Source organism: Xiphias gladius, unplaced genomic scaffold (genome assembly GCF_016859285.1).
Source record: "Xiphias gladius isolate SHS-SW01 ecotype Sanya breed wild unplaced genomic scaffold, ASM1685928v1 HiC_scaffold_1321, whole genome shotgun sequence".
In the NCBI taxonomy this organism is placed as follows: Eukaryota; Metazoa; Chordata; class Actinopteri; order Istiophoriformes; family Xiphiidae; genus Xiphias; species Xiphias gladius.
Genome location: NW_024401636.1, coordinates 10,096 through 31,616, shown reverse-complemented (window position 1 = coordinate 31,616; position 21,521 = coordinate 10,096). Strand labels below are relative to the sequence as shown.

At 43.0% G+C, this 21,521-nt stretch overlaps 1 protein-coding gene, 2 long non-coding RNA genes and 1 pseudogene across 3 annotated transcripts; all 4 read left to right on the top strand.

Annotated features, from left to right (window-relative positions):
- The first annotated feature begins 2,517 nt into the window (after nt 1-2,517).
- Nucleotides 2,518-3,302, top strand: LOC120787253. Its single transcript, XR_005706886.1, has 3 exons — nt 2,518-2,662; nt 2,788-2,899; nt 3,019-3,302. It is a non-coding gene; the product is annotated as an uncharacterized LOC120787253 (long non-coding RNA).
- Nucleotides 3,303-3,500: 198 nt separating this feature from the next.
- LOC120787254 lies at nt 3,501-4,594 on the top strand. Its single transcript, XR_005706887.1, has 3 exons — nt 3,501-3,628; nt 3,769-3,915; nt 4,183-4,594. It is a non-coding gene; the product is annotated as an uncharacterized LOC120787254 (long non-coding RNA).
- Nucleotides 4,595-10,457: 5,863 nt separating this feature from the next.
- On the top strand, nt 10,458-14,794 carry LOC120787251 (actin-binding LIM protein 3-like). Its single transcript, XM_040122919.1, has 3 exons — nt 10,458-10,991; nt 12,308-12,434; nt 14,635-14,794. The coding sequence occupies exons 1-3, from the start codon at nt 10,767-10,769 to the stop codon at nt 14,640-14,642; spliced, it is 360 nt and encodes a 119-aa protein (XP_039978853.1). The 5' UTR covers nt 10,458-10,766; the 3' UTR covers nt 14,643-14,794.
- A 1,033-nt stretch (nt 14,795-15,827) lies between these two features.
- LOC120787248 lies at nt 15,828-21,129 on the top strand (annotated as a pseudogene).
- Nucleotides 21,130-21,521: the final 392 nt, after the last annotated feature.

The following is a 21,521-nucleotide window of genomic DNA, read 5'->3' as shown; positions in this document are numbered from 1 at the left end:
AAGGTTGTTTTTGTTTCCACCTTCAGATGGAGCAACACTACACCTGGACAACGGTCCTCGTTCCACACCCCACCCGGCCAACCAGCCCACGGCTCATCCTCCGTGGGGTCCCAGCGCCAGCCTCCCACAGTGGCTCCTTACCTGGCCCCCCAGCTGGATCCTCCTCCTCTCTCTCCTCTTCCACCTCCTCCTCTTGCTCCACTTCAAGCTCCTCCTCTCGCTCCTCCTCTAGCTCCTCCTCTAGCTCCTCCTCTCGCTCATCCTCTAGCTCCTCCTCTCGCTCCTCCTCTCGCTCCTCCTCTAGCTCCTCCTCTCGCTCCTCCTCTAGCTCCTCCTCTCGCTCATCCTCTAGCTCCTCCTCTCGCTCCTCCTCTAGCTCCTCCTCTCGCTCATCCTCTAGCTCCTCCTCTCGCTCCTCCTCTCGCTCATCCTCTAGCTCCTCCTCTCGCTCATCCTCTAGCTCCTCCTCTCACTCCTCCTCTCGCTCATCCTCTAGCTCCTCCTCTCGCTCCTCCTCTAGCTCCTCCTCTAGCTCCTCCTCTCGCTCCTCCTCCTCCTCTCGCTCCTCCTCTAGCTCCTCCTCTCGCTCATCCTCTAGCTCCTCCTCTCCTCCTCTAGCTCCTCCTCTCGCTCCTCCTCTAGCTCCTCCTCTCGCTCCTCCTCTCGCTCATCCTCTAGCTCCTCCTCTCGCTCCTCCTCTAGTTTCTCCTCTCGGTCATCCTCAAGCTCCTCCTCTCGCTCCTCCTCTCGCTCATCCTCTCGCTCCTCCTCTCGCTCCTCTTCTTGCTCCTCCTCTCACTCTTCCTCTAGCTCCTCCTCTTGCTCCTCCCCTAGCATCTACCCTAGCTCCCCCCTGAGCTCTCCCTCTTATTCCCCCCCTCCAGGGTCAGAGGCGCACCACTGGGCTCTTGTGGCATCAGATCACCCAACCAGGATCATCCTAAGAAGGCTGCCGATGTGAGCTCCTTGATCCAACCTCGGAGACCCAGTGAGCCTTCGGAAGCGGGCCCCCCTGGAACAGCAGAGCCACCCAGTAAGCGTGTGGCAGCGGGCCCCCCTGGAACAGGTAAGCCACCCAGTAAGCGTGTGGCAGCGGGCCCCCCTGGAACAGCAGAGCCACCCAGTAAGCGTGTGGCAGCGGGCCCCCCTGGAACAGGTAAGCCACCCAGTAAGCGTGTGGCAGCGGGCCCCCCTGGAACAGGTAAGCCACCCAGTAAGCGTGTGGCAGCGGGCCCCCCTGGAACAGCAGAGCCACCCAGTAAGCGTGTGGCATTGGGCCCCCCTGGAACAGGTAAGCCACCCAGTAAGTGTGTCGAAGCGGCCCCCCCTGGAAAAGGTAAGCCACCCAGTGAGCCTTTGGAAGCGTGCCGCCCTGAAATGCCTGGGTTGTTTGGGAACAGGCCTGAGCCGGAGTGGGCGAAGAACCTGAGGCTTCACATGGAGAGTAGAGAACCATTCGACTCCATGGGGCGCAAGAGAGCTGTTGAACCTGCAGGTAAGACTCCAGGTAAGCGCTTTAGCCCTGAATCTGAATTCATTTTTCGTTATTCATTTGAATTCATTTGAACTTAATTTCTTTGAATTTATTTAAATTTCTTTGAATTAATTTGAATTGAATTAAATTTAATTGCTTTGAATTGAATTTATATGAATTAATTTGAATTGCTTTGAATTTATTTGAAATGAATTGATTTGAATTTACTTGAATCGTTTTTAATTAATTTGAACTGAATTACATTGTGGTTAATGTATTTGAATTCATTTGAACCGAATGAATCAGAATTTAGTTGAATTGAATTTCTTTGAATTCATTTACTTTTTGGCAAATTTCTTTGAATGTATTTGAATTTCTTTAAATTGAGTAGAATTAATTGATTTGAATTCTACTGAATTCTTTTTAATTGCATTAGTTTAAAAGAGCAAGCTCTGGTCAGAACTGTGTTCTTGTTGCTGCACCATGACTCAGGCAGGGTGTCTGCACAGAGCGAGCGTGATCTGGGGGGGATAGCGTGAACCTCCAACGTGTTTCGACCTCCCAGTGAAGCTCCTCGGTGACAGAAAAAGAAAAGGATGGCGACACCATGTCAAGGAGGTTCATATGTCTGTCGACGCCCACCCTAGACCGACAGAGTCTGCAGTGACGAGGACCTCAAAAGGGGTCCACAATAGGTAGAAAAAGGAGAGGAAATGGTTGTTGTGGGAGAAGCTGTGAGAGTAGTGCTAGCAACATGGGTGTAGAAACTGGTGCACCCTGTCACAGGGTCCAAACTGGGAGGGAAAAGTAATCTTAGCAGTAGCAGGTGAAGGCGTTAGAGAAGAAAGTATTACAGTAGGAAAGAGAAAGTTTGTGAAAAAGAAAGAAGACAAGAAGCAGCCGGGAAAAAAAGAGAAGAGAAGGGAGGCGAAGAGAAAAGAAAGGAAAAGGTGAGATGAAGATTACAGCAAAGAGAAGAGGAGTTAGGAGGCATTACGACGTGTGAACGCTCTCATGTAAAAGGTAAATATTTCATGTTATTGTCAGATTTCATGCAAAAATGAATTATTCCTCTGTTACCTGATTTCTAAAGTTTCTAACTATGACCTGCTTGTCTCCCATTTTTCTTCAAGAGGGAGGAGAGGAGGCGGGAGGGCAACGTGACGTGTGAACCCTCTCATGTAAAAGGTAAATATCCATTTATCTAATGTTATTACCAGATTTTGTGCCGTTCAGTCATTTGTTCTTCTCTTCATAAGTTACTTGAAGTTTTCAATTGTTACAGACTCCTTTTGTCTGCGTTTTATTTTTAGAGAGAGGAGAGGAGAAACAATTAAAGAAGAGAGGAGAAAACAAAACTAGAAAAACGGAGAGGAGCGGAGGCGGGAGGGCAACATGACGTGTGAACTCCCTCTCATGTAAAAGGTAAATATCCATTTATCTAATGTTATCATCAGATTTTACAAAGTTCACTCTTCCATTCTTCTATTATTCTGGCCTGTCTTTGTAACTGTTACTCCCTTTTGTCTGCATTTTATTTTTAGAGAAACACAGAGATACCGAAGACAGGAGAAAATGAAACGAGAAGAAAGGAGAGGAGAGGAGGCGGAGGGCGATATGAAGAGTGAACCCTCTCAGTCAAAAAGGAAAGATCAGTTTAATTCATATTATCTAGATGATACACATGAATAATCCATCTCTTCACCATTATTCTCTGAAGATTTAACTGTTATTCCCCCTTTACTGCATTTGTTTTTATTTTTTTGGAAAGAGAAAAGGAAAAGACAGGATTTAAGAAGAGACTGAAGAGACGGGAAAAGAAGAGAGGAGAAGAGAAAATGGAGAGCAGAGAAAATGAAAAGAAAAGAAACAACAGAAGAAAAATGTAATTATTGATTTACTGAAATGTTATTATCACATTCATGAAGTAATAAATAATTAACCTGGTCACATGTATTCTCTTCAGATTTAACTGTGGTTCCCCTTTTGTCTGCATTTTGTTTTAGAGAAGAAGAGAAATGATCAAAGAGAAGGGACAAGACGAGAAAAGAAAAGACGTTAAAAAGAAGAGAAAATGAAATGAGGAGAAACAGCAGAAGAAGAGAGGGGAGGAGGCAGGAGGGCAACATGACGTGTGAACTCCCTCTTGTAAAGGTAAATATCCATTTATCTAATGTTATCATCAGATATTACAAAGTTCACTCTTCCGTTCTTCTATTACTCTGGCCTGTCTCTTCTGTGAAGTTATTTGAAGCTTTTAACTGGTACTCCCTTTTGTCTGCATTTTGTTTTAGAGAGAGAAGAGGAGAAACGATCAAAGAGAAGGGACAAGACGAGAAAAGAAAAGACGTTAAAAAAGAAGAGAAAATGAAATGAGGAGAAACAACAGAAGAAGAGAGGGGAGAGGAGCAATATGACGTGTGAAAGCTCTCATGTAAAAGGTAAATATCAACTCATGCACTCTTATTGTCAGAAATGATGAAGTGATCGAGACGACATCTGTTAGTTATCCAACCGCACTTAACCAATCCTCATCAAACTCTACCTGCCAAACAAAATGATTCACACTGTGCACAAAGGTGAATTCAGTAGGAAACTAAATTCTCTGAACAGCAGTCTGAAGGCAGCTTGACCTTTATCACAGCACATGTAATAACTTGATGAGTCTGGTCTGAAATGTCTTTCAGCTCTTGTGTTTTGCTTTGCAGTCAAGGGAACCCTGAACTGCCACTTGATCAACTACAAGTCAACCAGATTTCTACAGAGACCTTTGCTGTGATCAAACAGTGCAAACAAAGCCTTTTAAATACTGAGTGATAACAGGAAGAAACATCTCAGTTTGGACTCTGTTGTTCCTGTTTTACCAGCAGGTTTTACTTTTGCAATCGAAGTGTGTTTTCATATTGTTATAGGCTACTATTATTTCAAGTACAGAGCAGGCCTGTGACAATGCACAAGAGGCGCAAACCATTTCCAAATTTCAGCTTCAGTGAGGTGATTGCATGAAGTGGGGAAAATGATGTGACCCTAAATAAAACCCCTTCAAAGCATCTGAATTAACTCTGGGTTGTTTGTGGTGTGGTGCTTGATTATTCTGTCCTCCTCTGTCTCCTAACATGCTACCATTGTCCTGCAGGTTTCTCCAAACACCTGGTCAACTTGATCAGAGTTGAGCTATGATAGAAATACAGAGTGCAACTGATATAATGCCTGTAATTCACGGCCTATATATGCAGTAAAGAATTTAGATTTATACCGGCTGCCGGGTTCTTTAATGGCCATGTTTTTAGGACACATGTAGTTTGCTTTGCTACGTAACTAATTGGATAAACATCAAAAGAATGACACACAATCTATCTTCTATGGTTGGTATGGTTGAGGGCTGCATTACATCATTATTACTTTGAGACATTATCTTATCTCACAAATGTGAATATGCCACGACACTGTTGCAAAAATAACTGTGTAAGCCCACGGGTTTCCATTAAAATCAATTTTTGGTTCAAAAAAAAAACCCAACTCATACATGAATGTGTTGGATTTCAATACCATGCAATGATATTCATTAGGCTTTGTACTGTGTGATATGTATTGGTGCAAATGCATGCAGAGTGTTACTGTTGAGTGAAAACCTGTTTTGTCTTCATAATAGAATAAAATATTTTAGTTCAGCAGCGTTTAGTTCTATATAAAACATAGCAGCTGTTTCTGAGTTATTACTTGAACTTCTAAAAATGGGGAAATCTGCTCAGCACATCACTTCTATGAAGTCCATCTCTCTTTAGTAATATTTCTAGAGTCAGAAAGCACTTTAGAAGACATATATTAAAATCTATCTGGACATATCGTAGATTTCCTCTTTCTGCTGGTTGACACTTCAGCTCTGTCATAAAAAGAAAGATGCCAGAACGTAAGTGAGTATAAAATATCGCCAGTAACCGGCTGGCAGGCGAGCAGTGGTGTTGCCCTAAATGTTCCCTCTGTCATCATACGACGGTAACTGAGACAGAGTTTGGGAGTAATGATGCTACTGGACTGTAAAAAGAAAGGAAGACACTCTACTACTTTTGGCTTATCTCTGAATGTAACACTAAAAAGAAATGGCTGAGCATTCTTGGGGTTTGTTGAGACAAGGCTGTGTGTGGGTGGAGAGGGTTGGAGAGGGTTGACCTTATAGGATAAGGTCAGTGGCAACACCCTGACAGCAATTAACATGTAGCTCTATGCATCCGTCTGTTTTTATATTGTTTACAATGTATTATCCAAGACATTGTTTGCAATAAGGATAATTTTATTAGTCGTTGACCCTGTGCACATGTCTAGACCATTTTTTTTTATATAAAGGGCTTTTTTTTTTGTTCATACTGTCACATGCTTCATATTTCATATTCCTGATAAAGTTGTAAAGCACAAAAAACGGAAATGGTAAGTGGTAAGTGTTGATAAGATTTTGATTTGCACTTGTAAGTAGTAAAATAGTAGGCTGCAAGCGACTCATAAGACGACTGAAGCCTAAGGAAGCCAAACTTTTACAGTTAATAGGTAGGGAGGAGACACTGCAGAACACTGCCGAAGCTCAACTCATCCTCTTTGTCTTTGTGAAACTTCACGTACTCCAGTTTGCATTTGCACTCAGTCTGCCTCTACGTGTAGACCGTGGTCAGGTGCGACCCTCCGCCGCTGGGGTCAGTATTTTAGCTGTCATTGGAACACGACTGCCTCGTCCTCTGTGGCTTACTATCAGCACCGGCGTCCTCGCGAGCAGCGAGCAGTTGCGAGCTCGTGCTCGTCAGAGCCCGGGGCTTGCGGGAACGCAGGTGTGCACGCGGAGCAGAAATGCTCCCTCGCGAGGATGCTGTCTTGTGCACGCGCCCGGTGTGTATGTGCGCGGGTTTTGAGACCAATTAAGCGCCATAGTTTTTTTTTTGTGTGTGTTTGCTTTACGAATTCCTGTTAATTAGTGACCTTTCAGAGTTGGTGGGTGGATCTCGTTGCCCTTGGACAGAGCCAGGCTAGCTGTTTCCCCTTGTTTCCAATCTTTATGCTAAACTGTTAAGCTAAGCAAGCTGCTGGCCCCAGCTAGCTAAGTTTCATTTTTACTCCAACTTGTCAAACTGCTCCTCTAGCATGAGGAAGCACTGGACGTAGCATTGTCTAGCTCCACCCGTAAGAGCTACGAAGCTAGCTCTACGGAAGGGATGACTTTAGGACCCAGCAGAGAAGCGGCATGCCTCCAGTTCCCGACCCGCAGATAAGTCATGTAGTCACTGCGTCCCGTCAGCAGCGGCTCGTCCACACGCCTTCTCACAGTCACTCACGCATGGGCCTGCACTGAATTTCAACGGCTCACATGGACACAAGCGGCACCGAATGTAAGTCTACTTTTCTAATCCTGAAACACTGCTGCAAAAGACGTTTAGCTGGCAAGCGAGGGTTGGCTGGTTTACGTCTCTTTGGGCAGCTTGGTAAAGTGGATTTAGATATTGTTGAGTCCATCCTTCAAAACATCAGGACTCGCGCAGTCGTTTAGGAAGTATGCAGGACGCAAAGGTTCAATTCACATCTATTTATTAAAATACAGAAGTGTCTTAAAGATTGAGGTTGCTTACAGAGCTCTGGACCAGACTATGCATCCCTGACGAGCATACAGCATTCACATCAGTTCACCAAGTCTGAGTGACTATTCTCCCTGGTCCAGCAGATATTAAGTTTAAACAAAGTAAATAACATTGTCGGCACGGTCATCTTCTTATTGGCTGAGACCTCAGTCCTCCTCAGGTATGTGCCTCCCTCGTTCGGACATTTCACTCTGGACGTGATTGACTCTCCCTATTTAACGACTTATCTGTAGAAAAAGACAAGACAAACCACAGCACCCAAGGACAGTTTTTCAAATTGTCATGCTGTTTCCATACAAGGGGTTGTTTTTCACATATAGACAACCATATATCTTTGGGTTCATTCTTTGCAGAAAAACACCTCTGTTCAGTACAAGCACCTGAGTTTAAAATGAACCAAAAGCTGCTTTATTCAGTGTCTTAGAAAGATACTATATAAAAACATATAAAAATAACCCTTCAATATGAATGTTTGTTTTATGTCTTAATTGGTCTCTCTTCAAAACGGTGGGACCCTCTCAAACACGCAACGTGTGTGTTTCTTCCCCAGACCTCTGACGGCAGCACCGCTGAGGTTTCTACTCTTTCACTGGTTTCACTGGAAACCAGTGGAATATTGCTGGGAATATGTATACCTAAACGTTAAATAATGAAATTAAGGAATTCTCACCCTAACTGCACAATTGCATTCTCAAAATTTCCATTTCCTCCAATGTGACGCCACGACAAGTAATGACTGGTCTAAGAATACCCATGTAGGTGCTATGACACTTCTTTTCCCTGGAAGTCCCTCCTTTTGTACATGTAAGATAACACAATGATAGTGCGCTGTAAAAATATCGATCCTGTTGCTTCAGTCTCCCCCCAGCTGCTTGGAGAGGCAGGAAACCAAGTGCTGATCCACAGTCTGATTGTTGTTCTAGAAAGTGGATCCCACTCATCCTGAGTCCATTCAGATATCTGGATGTGGAGATGAGATATTTGTAGATTAGGTGGTCACAGTAATCGTTGTTTGATATTGCAAACCACCTGCAGAGAATTCTTCATAGAGACCCCAGTAGATCTACAGTGCTTTTGTGTTGAAATAGCTGGAAATACAAAATGTGTTTTCTCCCCATGTGTTTTTTTTTCTGAATTGGGTGCTGCCCCCCACAGTACAACATTTTTCCACATTGTAAAAGACAACAAATACACTTGTCCCCCTTGTGGGCTTTAGTGTGAGGCTAGAAGTGACAGCTTTAACAGGGTAACCCAGTCGCAGCATTTCAAATACAAAGTTATGATAGTTGATTCAAGTTATTTGATCTGTTTTACGCTCCAGCTGATGTTGATGCATCATGTTACTGATTATAGAGCTGGAAAAACTTGATTGCTTTTCACAGACCTGCTGTGAGCCGCCAGGCAGGTAAACATGCGATAGTGATTATAAAGACCGACTTTATGGACATTTTAACTCGACTGACTAGAGCTGAAAGGAAATGGAACAAACTACTTTATCTTTGCTCTTCTCTTATTTCCTGCTTCTTTTAACAGTCTCATCGCCTACAAGACAAATGAAAAGACTTTTTCAAGTCACTTCTGCCTTTCCTATCCATGATTTTTACATCTTTACTTAGCTTGTCAGTGTATGTGGATTATGTGGACTTTACAAGTGTGTTTGGTGTGTACACAGATTATCTAAAGGAGGAAGTGTTGTCCAGGTTGGGAGAAACCTTCATTTGTCGCTCTCATCTCTCGCGCACGCACGCACACACAAAAAACACCACACGGTGACGGCTGGTGATTCCCGGGGAGAACCCTACTGTTTATGTGGTCTTTAACTGACCTGATTGGCTACTGTTGAATTACTTTGCCTTGGTTTGTATTAAATAAAGTAGGAAGTAATTATTATTGCAGTTATCAATGAATATATGAGTTAATTGTAAATAGGAACAAATGCGTATGAAAAGCTTGAAATGGTGCTCTCTACTTGCTTATTTTTTCTGAACAACAATAATTATTAAAGCAACATTAATTGGCTTTTTGGCCACTTGGGGGCAGCACAACAAGCTGTGAACACAAAACTGTGTTATCACATATAAAGCTGATACGGTGAACGCGATAACAAACAGTTGCCTTTTTACACATCCAGCAGTGGTTCAACATTAGCATTCATTTGGAGTCTTGTTTGTGTCCACCTAATGAGTGTAAGTCCTGTATTCACTCACTGTTTAGCTCTGTTTTGTTCTCCACTAACACCTATCTGGCTCTGCTAAATTCTCCATTGTGCAGCTAATTGCTAACTTTGTCTGACTTTGAGGGGTGAGACCGAACCAAAACATTAAAGCTGCAAGCCGTTAAACCAAAACACTGTGCTGGAACACGCTAAAAAGCTCTGCTGAGCTAAGGTGGTACGATGAGGTAACAATTCTCTTTCGGTTCGTCACTACAAGTGACACGCGTCGTTCATGACACTCGTCATTTGACGCATCCTTAATATAAAAACATTGATTACTGTAGCTTTAAAATTCTTGTAGATTAGCATTCTTTCATTGGATGATTCAACTAATTGTTCGGGACTTTTGCGACTCTAAAAGCTTGCCGTGTGGAGTTACGTGAGTTCAGATATTGAGCTTGCTAAGGCTGATAATAGGCAGGTATGAGCTTGAATGGTGGGAGCTTCTTAATATGCGCACTCCAAGCCAGCTGGAGCAGCGTTGTAATAAAGGTTTTGTTTCAACAGTCACCTCAGTGAGAAGCAGAGCATCAGGTGGGTGTGAGAGGCGAGAGGCTGTCCTCAGAGAGAAGCATTGCAGTGGTGGGATTGTCTGTGATTTAGATATGATGAATTGGGGCTATTGTCAGGATGTTTTGGAGCATGTGGAAGAACTTTTGGACAAAACAGTGATGTGCTGTGGTATCTACAACGATGCACGAATGTAACATACTGCTCATGTTAGCACAAGACTTCTGCATGCTCATGAAATCCCTACTCCAACCATGCCTTTCCTCCTCCTAATGAGATTGTTGGAGCACTCTTCATATTTACATTGCTCTGAGAAAGTTGTAAAAGAGGACCTGTGTGTGTGTGTGTGCGAAAAAGATGGAGGCTAGTTGAGGAACAGGCCAGGTTTATGTGAAGGTTGTCGCATTGTGCACTCCAGGGTTGGACCAGTTCTACTTCAAGACAAAGCACTTCAGCCGGATGTGGAACAGGGTCCAGCCGTGCTGCTTGGCAGCCTGCTGCTGCTGGTGTTGCTGCATGTTGGCACTATTAGCGTGTCTAGGGTTGTCTGCATGCACACGGGAGTCACCGCTCTGCCCTGCTCTCACCTCATAATCAGTGACCTTTCTGTTTAAGGTGATGGACGAGGAAAATGCAGCAATGTAAGCACGCTTGTTGTCCATACTGTCTCCTCGGTCTCTCTCTCTCTTTCTCTAGCTGTCTTTGCTTCCCCTCCTCTCTCTCTCACACATGCTGTGCCCCTGAAGGTCAACAACTTACAATGCTGTCAGGTTCTGCAGCGTGCATGTGTACCTTTTGATGAGCACACACGCACGTCCTGTATGTGCATGTACAGATGAGTTTGTGCTCCGTCAGCTCTCTCCCTCTCCTCTCACCGCTGCATGATCTGCTCAGAGTCACTGGTGGAGTTTCCATTCTGCTTTGTTACCGTGCATAGTCCACGTGTTTGATGTTGGGTCTCGTTGCTGTCGTCTCTGTCTTTGGTGGGTGTTTGTGTGTGTCCTCTCTCCAGGCCAGAGTGGAGAATGAGATCCTGGATTATAAGGACCTAGCTGCCCTGCCAAAGGTCAAGGCCAAATATGAGGTCCAACAGCCAGACCTCTCATCCTCCTCATACCAGCCCTACCACAGATACACCTCTGATGACAGGCTAGACACTTACAGCTATGGGGAGGTACTACTGCTGCACACACCAGGCCAAACTTAGCATTAGTCTCATCATTTGTCTGATTAGTTTTCAGATGGAGTTTTGCTGGTGAGAAGTGTGTGTTTTCATAACACCTCAGTCATGTAGTACAGTATTTGTTGAGCTCATTGTTTTCATTTTTTATTTCACAAAAAGATTTATTTTAATCATCCAGGGATTTAGTGGTATTCGTTTTAATCATTTTGATTTGGCAAAATGTCTTTAAGACAAATAATTGGATTCAAAAATACCATTCGCCAAGGTAGTTTGACTGTTCATTGTTTTTATTTTAAACTTACAACAAGGGACACTGATGTATGATCCGGAGCTTTTCCTTTTGTCTCTTAACTGTCAGTTACGGGGGCATCTACTCGGGTGTGTCACAAGCGAGAGGATCTTGTTTACTGTAAAACATGGTGAACTTTGTCATTTTGCTGTAATTTTTGGTCACATAAAATCAAGATGAAAATGACTTTTAACCAAACTTCTTTTAAAATGGTTGGTATTTTTCATTGAAATCTGGTAAAAACGATGAGCGCAATGTTTTTATGAATATTTTGTAGTATTTGTATGAAGTAACAGATTGGTGGATTTTGCTGCCTAGATACTGACAGTTCAATTTAGTTTCTGGTAAATGGCTTATTAAAAATGGAATAGTTTGAATTTCGGGAAAATACACTTCTTCTTGTGAGAAGATCGATACCACCCTCTGTCGATACCACCTTCATTTCTGTCTGACTGAAAACAGCTAGCCTGCTCTCTGTCCACCATTTAAAAAAATCTGCCTACCATCACCTCTAAATCTCACTAATTAAGCCCAACCGAGAAACAGTTCCAGTACCTAATGTCCAGTAAAACCGCAACTTGACATTTTTACATTTTGGTTTATGTACAGATAAAACAAAAGAGATATAAGGTGTAAATTCGTGAGCCTAAGACAGACCTGAGATAGGTATCCATCTTCTCTCAAATTCTTGGCAAGAAAACAAATATTATTTATTATTTTCCAAAATCTCAAACTATTCATTTCACCAACTTTAAAATAATTATGTGGCTGTAATCCATCACTTTGTTCCATGCAGCAAACCCCACCAAAAAGCATAGATTGAATTTAAAAAGACCGTTTTTTTTCCTGTGGTAAGGTTAATAAAGATGGTATATGATATATAGTTTTTCTTCCCCTCTTGTGCTACAGTACAAAAGAGTAATTCTTTTGTCTGTACTGATTCTCCAGATTCGCCCTTTGTCTCCCTGTGGCCCCCTGCTCTTCTTTGACTTCCTACATGTCTCCTTTGTATTTCTAGGACTACGACAGCCTGGATGTGAAGCAGAGGGGGTGCTCCAGTCCAGGTTATATAGACTCGCCAACGTATAGTCGTCAAGGCATGTCACCCATCATGCCTCGCTCTCCGCAGCACTATGGCTACCCTGGTGAGTCATCTAGCGTTCACTCCTAGTTGTCTGCTTATAACTGCTGAGCTTAGTATCAGACTGTTGAAAAAAATACTAAATCAAGTCGATGATGTTGTACTTAATGGGAAACGTAATTTTAATGAAGGTTCTGAGCAGAAGAATTCCTTTTGAATTTTGGGAATTATCTCATTGAAGTGAAGTCTTTTAAAGGAGTACTACAAAATTTTGGGAAATACGTTTATTCACTTTCTTGGGGAGATATTGGTTGAGAAGAGCGATACGACTCTGATTTGTCTTCAGTTTTTGTATAACTGAAAAAAAAAGAAATAAAACATATTAATCAGTAAGCTCTGGGGTTGCTGGTCGGCGGATTTTGTTATTTATGGACAGAGTCAGGCTAGGTGTTTCCCCCGTTTCCTTTCTTTATGCTAGGCTAAGCTAACTAGCCGCTTGTTGTAGCTTCAAATGTAGTGTACAGACATGAGAAAGGTATCATTCTTCTTATTATTCTTCTCATTGCCATTTCCATCTGTTTGTCATCATCACTATTATATAATACCACAAATATGCCCTCATATAATATCAGTGTTGACAAAAGATTCAGCGCATTAGGGCAGAATGGCTAGATGTCAGAATGGCTATCTCATATGCTGCAGTTGCTCCTTGGCTGTCGTTTCATTGAACTCTTACACATGTGCATTGACACCACAGGCAAGTCAATGACCTTTGTCATTACACAAGTGGAAACGTTATCTGACGTCACTTTGTATTTTGAATGAGTGTGTAGGCTGTTTGGTTTTCATCTGCATGTGCTGAAGCCTTCTTTCATGCTCATGTTTCCTTTGCTGTGATTGGCTGTGGCTGGCTGCAGGCTCTGAGAGTGGCAGGAGCTCACCTTATGTCGACCTGTATATAGACACTTTCACCCTTCTATGTAATCCGGCTTTCATTAGTACATCACTGGCCTTAATGTTTCCCATTTTGGCATATGATGAAGAAAGTCATCAGCATTTCGGCATCTGCTGTAAATAGCAAGTTCAAAAACCTCTCAGCTTGCCCTGTTAGAATACTGACATTCAGCACAAACTTCTACATCGGCCATATTGATCCATTCTGGTACTTTATTTCTTCATGAGCAGCTGTTGATTATTATATCCTCCTGATTCGGCACTAACCATGATTGATCGAAGCCCCGACAGACGCACGTCGAGTTGCCGTGCGCATCAAAGGCCCGTTTTGTACTCATCAGTTAACAAGTTTGCTACCTGTACAGAAAAGAGGCTGTATCAAACAGAGGTTTTTTGAGTTTGTCCTTGTGCTCTGTGCAGGTAGCAAAGCTCCCACATTGTCATGTCGCCCTCAGGGACACTCCAATAATGTTTCCCTTTTCTTTTCACCTCTTTTTTACTGCATCCAATCACTATTATTCACTTCCCTCCACCTTCTGCTCCACTTTACCCAATGACCTTGCCACTGTATAACTATCTCCCTCCTCGGTTTCACTCACTGTTGGTTCACAGATATTTCATATGTCTGTCTGGCTGTGTGTATGGTATGTGTATCTCTTCCTATGTTTGTGATCCCATGTCAATACTGTACAAGCATACTTACAGGGACAGAATTTTCAGTCTGCTGTCAAACTTTTGAGTGATTGTGTGTGTCTGTGTGTCTGATTTGCCCTGCTGCTGAGCTGGCAGTTTGTGTCCCAAAGATGAGAATGTCTACCATTGGTGTCATGCGTCATGTATATAGGAATCCAATGGATGATGTGTTGGGACTGGCATGGCTAATGGCTAACGGAGTGAGGAACCATCTATCTGACATTACACTGCATGTCGCCCCCCCACTGACTTCCATTGGCTGTGCTTTAGTGCAGAGTGGCATCAATATCATCATGGCCTCACACCACTCATGAAATGACTGTGTGTCTCAGGCTGAGCAGTAACTGAACTCACTTTAATGCTGGCTATTTTCATGCTCTTGGCTGAAATATGGATCTTCTCTGACAGGAATGGTGGGATGGTGACTGTGGTTTTGTAGAGTAAATGTACTCTCTTGCTGTAGATCTTTGTGATGTTCATTAACACATTTTCCTCCTTAGCACCGTGCACTGTCTTAAAGCAATAGTTTAATATTCTGGGGAAATACACTGCTTCACTTTCTTGCTGAGAGCTACGTGAGAAGATCAATACTCTCATTTCTCTCTGTTAAACTGTAGTCGGTTAGAATAAAGACTGGAAGCATGGGAAAACTTCAAGCCTGGATGTAACTGAAAAACCCAGCCTTGAGAAGGACCCAAAATCCACCAGAGCACCAGACTCTGCTCTGGAACCAGCTTCTCCGACTCCTCTGACGCCTCCTGCTCATCCTCTGGTCATTACAGCAGTGCAGGATGGCTTGACCCCAGCCTGGGTGAAACAAAAGAACCCACACCCAGTCCAGAGACAAACTCTGATGTATTGTCTCCTCCACCAGCCCCTCAGACAGCCTCTACTGAAACTCCTCCCATTACTAATGTCCAGGACAGGGAGAATAGAAATGAAAGGCCCGACCTGGAGGAGGTCCAAAAGCCCACCAGAGAACCAGACTCCACAGTGGTTCAAGCTTCACCAGCTCCTCTGAGCCCTCCTCTTGACTTTGTGGTCGTTGGTATAGATCACTCAGAAGTCAACATGACTAAGGAGAAGAGAGCGATGGGCTTCCTCCGCTGGCTCCTTCAACCACTGTGCTGTTGCTTTGTAGCCACTGAAACAGAAACTGACTAATTATCCTCATGTATTAATTAAATAAATTCAAATTCAAAGTAAAATCACTTTGTTCACATATCTGTTTATAGAATGAACATTGTTTTGTTATGTGGAATATGTGCCCAGATTGTGGTTTACCTTGAGCATGAAGACTGTTTGATCTAGCTGTTTTTATTAATCATGTGAATATAAAGAGCATACCAAAGATAGACGCTGTTTGCACACAGAGTTTATTGTATGTACGTAGAAAGGCACTGGCTTATGAAAAGAGGCCATTCCGGAGGCGATGTCTTAAGGAGGACAGTTGATGGACAGCATGCCACAAACATAAAAGCGATATCTGATTACTCAAGTAAGAGCTCTTTCTGTGGTGCAAAGAGATAGATACGGAAAGAACATCATATACAACAATATTTTGAACTACACCCATACTGGGTCATGTCAGATGGATAAAACAAAACAAAACATTCAGAACGAGCTACACGTTAGGGTGTGCAGGGTTTCTTACTGTTTAGGGCTCTGTGTCTCGTTAATGTTGGATGCCTGTGGAAGAAAGGAGGGACCGACTTATCCGCCAGCCGAGGAGCGCCCAAGCCACGGCCATGGTTTTCTGAATGGAAAAGATCCATGTACACGCTCAATTTGATTCTGTGGTTTGTAATAAATTGTTAAACTGAGAAATAACTCATCTCCCGGACTCTCTTCCCAAATCAACAAACGCGCCGACAGGATCAAAAGGGACCTGTGTTTGGGCTTGGCCTCAGTCTACCAGCAGTATGGTGCTCTAGATAAAGCAGTGCGCTGTGCTCAACGAGCTGTGGAGACGGGCGGCCACATCAATGAGGAGGAGGGTTTTGAGGCCTCTGTGCTGCTCGGCTGGCTGCTGGTGGTGACAGGACAGGCTGAGAGGGCCCAGAGTGTCCTACAGCCGCTGCTCACATCACTTCATGTACAGCAACCGATGTTAAACACCAGGATAAATGCCCACAATTTTTCACAAATTTGTAGAAGCATTTGCTTAAAATGTAGGTTCTAGACGTTCCTTTATATGAATATCATGTGTAAACTGTGCCTCTGTGTGTACATACCCTCCCCAGGGTACAGACAGTCTCACACAGCGAGGAGTGATCCACAACCTCTTAGTGGTAATCAGAGGAACCAGGCCCTGGCACTGGCCAACCTGGGCTGCCTGGCACTGGATGTGGGGGCATCTTGGGTAGCAAAACGCTTCCTAGTGTTGAAGTCGGATTGACTTCCCCGGGTTGGTTGATGTGAGCGAGAAGTGATGGAGTCTGAGAGAAGTTTGAGATGCACAAAATGGTCTTTTATTAGCCAAGATCTTGGGAGAACACACAAACCGAGAGATCCTACTGAAGCTCAACGCCCTGTGTTCTGAGTGTTACCGCTGCTGCTCACTGTTTTTTGAAGGTTTGACTCCCTCATCAGGCTATGCCTTCTCTCTTATCTCTGATTGGTTTTCTAGGGTTGCCTTTTCCTTAAAGGGAGTTATCTTATGCAACCTAAGCGTTATCTGTCGTATATGATAATTGAGTATCGGGGTATGAGGCCTTTTAGGGTGCCTTATGTTGCACAAGGCGATCTCTGCCAAATAAGTAGTTGTTTTTATCAAACTCAGACACCAGTGTATTCCGCTTTCTCAATATCTAGCTCTTTTCCTTATGTCGTGACAACCCTCAGAACACAGTGTACTCTTTTACATCTCTTTTGACACGTTGCACAAGCCACACAGAAGCACAGGTTATATGGAGCAGAGGTCATGTCCAAACCCTGAGTAAGTACAAAAGTATTAAAAACGTCCACCTGTTTCATTAATCAATATGATACTTGTCTTCCCTGATAACATCCTTAATCATCTCTGCTCCTTAATAGTTTCAAGTAATCATAAAAGGTTATATGATTACTGCTGGTTATCTATAATCACATGTCACACTAGTCAGGTCTTCTATCTGTCTTACTGTATGTTTTCCAAGTTGTACAATAGAGAAGCTCCAAGGAAATGTAGATAGAGATTGCAAATACTTACTAACTTTGACAGTGATTGTATTTCCAGATCGCTGCATCTTTTTCTGGAGCTTTGGGAAAGCCCCACAGATGAGGAGCATGTTCAGACCTACCTTTGGCTGGGGCGGAGCTACAGAGACAGGGGGAGGAGTCAGCACATCAGGGCGTGTTATGAAATGGGGCTACCAATGGCACTACATTCCCGAAACTTGCACAGTAAGTACTGTACAAATAAGGTAACATTTGAAATGAGAGGCTAAATCTTCTTTCTCTCTGTACATTACTCCTTTTAAATCTGACTAAAAAACAGTGTTCTCCCTAAAGTCTGTTTGTGCAAAGCCCCTGATATCAGGCTGTATATATATTATATTTCTTTGTTAATTATACAAAGACCAATGATGGATTTTCGAGTTCAAGTTCAGTTTCAATTATTTATATTATATAATCCCGTAAATGTGGTTATCAATGAATTGAGAAAGAGGTATCAGATATGTACCAAGCAACATGTCACGAATGAAAAATAAACTTGTCAGTGCTCTCTGGTGGACAAATAATGCAAATGTGACACTGATTCCAAAAGCTCTCAAACACATCATTTCTGTATTGAAGTTTCATTTTGAAGCACTTAGTTGGCTAGTGAAATAGCAACAGCACTCCTCCTACATGTTAATTACGGGGTGACATATTGTATACACTGATACCGATATATCTGTGATAAGCTAGAACTGGCCAAAAATATCAGCCATAACCATGTATATGTTTGAACAAACTTTACGGACAGTACTACGTATTCAATACCTTAAACTGATATTTTATCTCAGGAGCAACTAGTAACATTTTTGCCATATTTCTCATAGGTCAGATGGTGGTGGCTAAGGTGCTGAGTCGGCTGTAAGCTGACATGCTGCTGTATGGTCAGAGTATCGTCTACTATGAGCACTGTGTGACGGTATCCAGAGAGCTTAAGGACAAGAGACTGGAGGGAGAGTACCTGGAAATCCTCAGCAGCCTCTATCTCTCACTCAACACTGAGAAGTGAGCTTTTGCCTCTCCTTCCCACTCACTCTCATTCTCACTTCATCTTTTTTGTAGCATCTCTTTTTAAAAAAAAATTTTGTGGTGCAGATCATCTCGTAAGTCTCTGGACTACACCAAGCAGAGCCTGAGGATTTCCATTGATTTGGGCAAGAGAGAGGAGGAGTCAGAGACCTGGCTACAGGTGGGACGGATATATTACCTGATCCAGGAGGACGAGCTGGCTGACATGTACCTGCAGGTGAGGAGGAGGGAATATAAGACAGTGTGTCCTTGTTCCTTATCAGCAATGACAAACACTATAAATAGCTTAGTTTCACATTCGACTGTTAGATACACTATCAACATAGATTGACAGTATAATTTGATTGACAGGCAGCAGTGAAGACAGCCCTGAGGATGAATGACCCTCACTTTGCCGTGAGCATCGATGAGGAGGCAGGAGACGTCTACTTTAAAGGCCACAGAAAGCGGTTGGCTTCACTGCCTTCTTTTAGGTAGGTTTGATGTATGCGAAAGCTACAGTGTCCCAAGTAACTTTTATTCAGGTTGCATTAAATGTTTTTTTTTTTTTAATTGTACCTATCTTGACACCACGGCTCTGAGGCAACAAAGTATTTATATATGATTCAGGACGGCAGTCTGCCATTTTCACGCAGCATCGAGGACATCCATTCAGAGTTTCGCTTGTTTGAGTAAACTGACAGAGCTGTTGATGAAACCAGAGAGCAGGAGGAGAGGCTCTGCAGCACACACTGCCGGCCGTCAGATTGCCAGCAAAACGGGTACAGAGTAGAAGCGTGGCCTCACTGTTAGTTAACTGTTAGTGAAGATGTAAAGCCGCCTGCGATAACCGTAGTGTAGCTGATCTAGATCTACGTTGTGAGCAGACACCATTGTTGGTTTTTCTTCAGCTGTGTGTGTGTGAATGAGAGGACAGCCTACCACCGGCTGGCTACAGTTTACTACAGCCTTCAGCAGTATGAGATGGCAGAAAACTACTACCTCAAGTCCCTGTCCCTCTGCCCCCCAGTCCTGCAGCACCCAACGGAGGCTCAAGCTACTACACTAAGGTCTACTGCAGACTGGGAAATCTCACCCTACACAAACTGAAGGTACAGGGGACGGATATATTTCTGTGACAGCGTTGCACGAGCAAACAGAATATATGCAGTACTTTCCCTAAATTAACACTCTCCATCTTAAAAGACACAATCTGTAACGCAAATTTAAACAAAAGTTTTTCCCCTCCACCAAAACTCAAAAGACAAGATTTAAACCTGGACTAACTTGAGAGGTCAACTGAATCTTATTTATCTCAGGCATGAGGTGTCTTTTTAATGTCAACGCTCTAATACAAGCATGAAAAAAATGCCCACATTTTCAATTCCGATCAGATGTGGAACAACATTTATGATTCATTTCAAGTCAAACTTCTTAGTTTCACTGTATGTGACTAAAAGTAAATATGATATGTGACCATGAAAACTAAAGATTACACTATTAAAAGATAAGTCAATTTCATTTTCAGTTTCTAAAATCTTGTTTTTGTTTTTATCATCAAAATGCAGAACCTGGAGTAAACAAATACATTCTCACTAAGCAACAACGCAATACTTCTTTTTAAAGGTACCTTTCCTTGTTGATGAATTCATGAATTGAAGTTTTTTAACTTGTCCCGATAAAAGGCTTTGGATCTTGGCAGAGGCAACAGTGACATTGTCCTTCCCTTTATCTGGTGTCCTTTTAACAGCAAATGGTGGTGATCAGAATCCAACCTTAGGATGTGAAGATGAGTGTTTAATTTCACTGAGACCTGTTGTGACCTCTGCACTGTACACTCTGTCCAGGATGCTTTTGATGCAGTGGGCTACTTCCAGTTGGCTCTGGCAGCAGCCCTGGAGGACCAAGCTAACCCCGAGGCTCTGTATGTGGTGTACATGAAGCTGGCAGAGATCCACGGCAACCGCATGCCCGACGTCGAACTGTGCCAAGTGTACAGAGACAGAGCCCAGGGTCTGAAGAGAGTTCTGGCAGGAGTGGAAGGCACCGCTGCTGGAGAGGACAACATGCACTATGCAGACAAAGAGTCTGGCCAAAAGGAGGAAAATGATGCTGATATGGGACACACAAAGAGTTTGTTTAAGAGAAACAACATCTTGGATTCTATACCTGAAGATGAGAACTATGAAGATGACTTGGCTCCAAGAACTTGTATGATCCATGGAGACACAGAGGGTAGATGTATAGACACTAATCTCGGAGAAGTTCGTGGGACAGAAGATCATATTCACCCTCTTCCTGATACAGACGGCCCTCACGTGGATGGGTCTGAGACATACAGTATCGCCAGTCAATCATACAGTGACAGTATTTTTACTGAGTCCTTTGATACAGCTAAGGAGCAGATCTCAGACTCCAGCACCTCCACTGACACTTTACAAACTTACCAGAATCCAAAGGATGGGAAAGACCCAGACCTTGATACTGACCACACAGAGACCGTTAGCATAAATCCAGATTAGGCTGTAAGTGTGGAAATCTGTGGCGACTGCACAGAGAAAGATCAATCTGAGACTGCTGACATGTGCAGTGAACACATGAACTTAGATGACATCTTCATATAGTGGCACTTCATATTCTTCACTGACATTTCCCTTGCCTGCTCACGGGTCTGTTGACCAGCAAACTGACTGCAACGTTCCAGCCACGTGGCACTTTTTGTAGAAAAGATGATGTCAATACTGTAAAATTGTCAGAAACTTTCAAAGCATTTCAAATTCAAAGCATGTGCCTTTTGTTATCAGATATACCGTGGTTAGTACAGTGCATTGTGCTTGTAATATATGATTTCTAAAATTTTGTATCTCTGGAAGATATGACTCAAATATAAAGTATGTTTAATTGTTTGATGAGTGTTTATTTTGTGCTTTTGTCCATTTAAATATGAGAGAAATACGGCGGCCTTGACAAAGCACGTGCATATCCGACCACACGGTGAATCAGAAAAAACAACATTTGAGAAAACGCAGTGGGATTTCAGGAAACACAAGTGCATCAGTTTCCACCTTACTGGCAACCAATATAATTAAAAGACCAAAACCAGCAGTGTTTGTCTCTCTGTCGCTCAATACTTTCTGACTTCCCCAGCCTGTCTGTGGCTCTCAGCTCTAAATCTTTAAAAACAGGTCACTAATAAATAGTTCCATTGTTAGAAAAAGGCTCAGTAACTTCCTAAAATAGCTGGGCATTGGAGTTTTAGCAAAGGTTACTCAAAGACGAGAAAATTGTGTATTTGTTG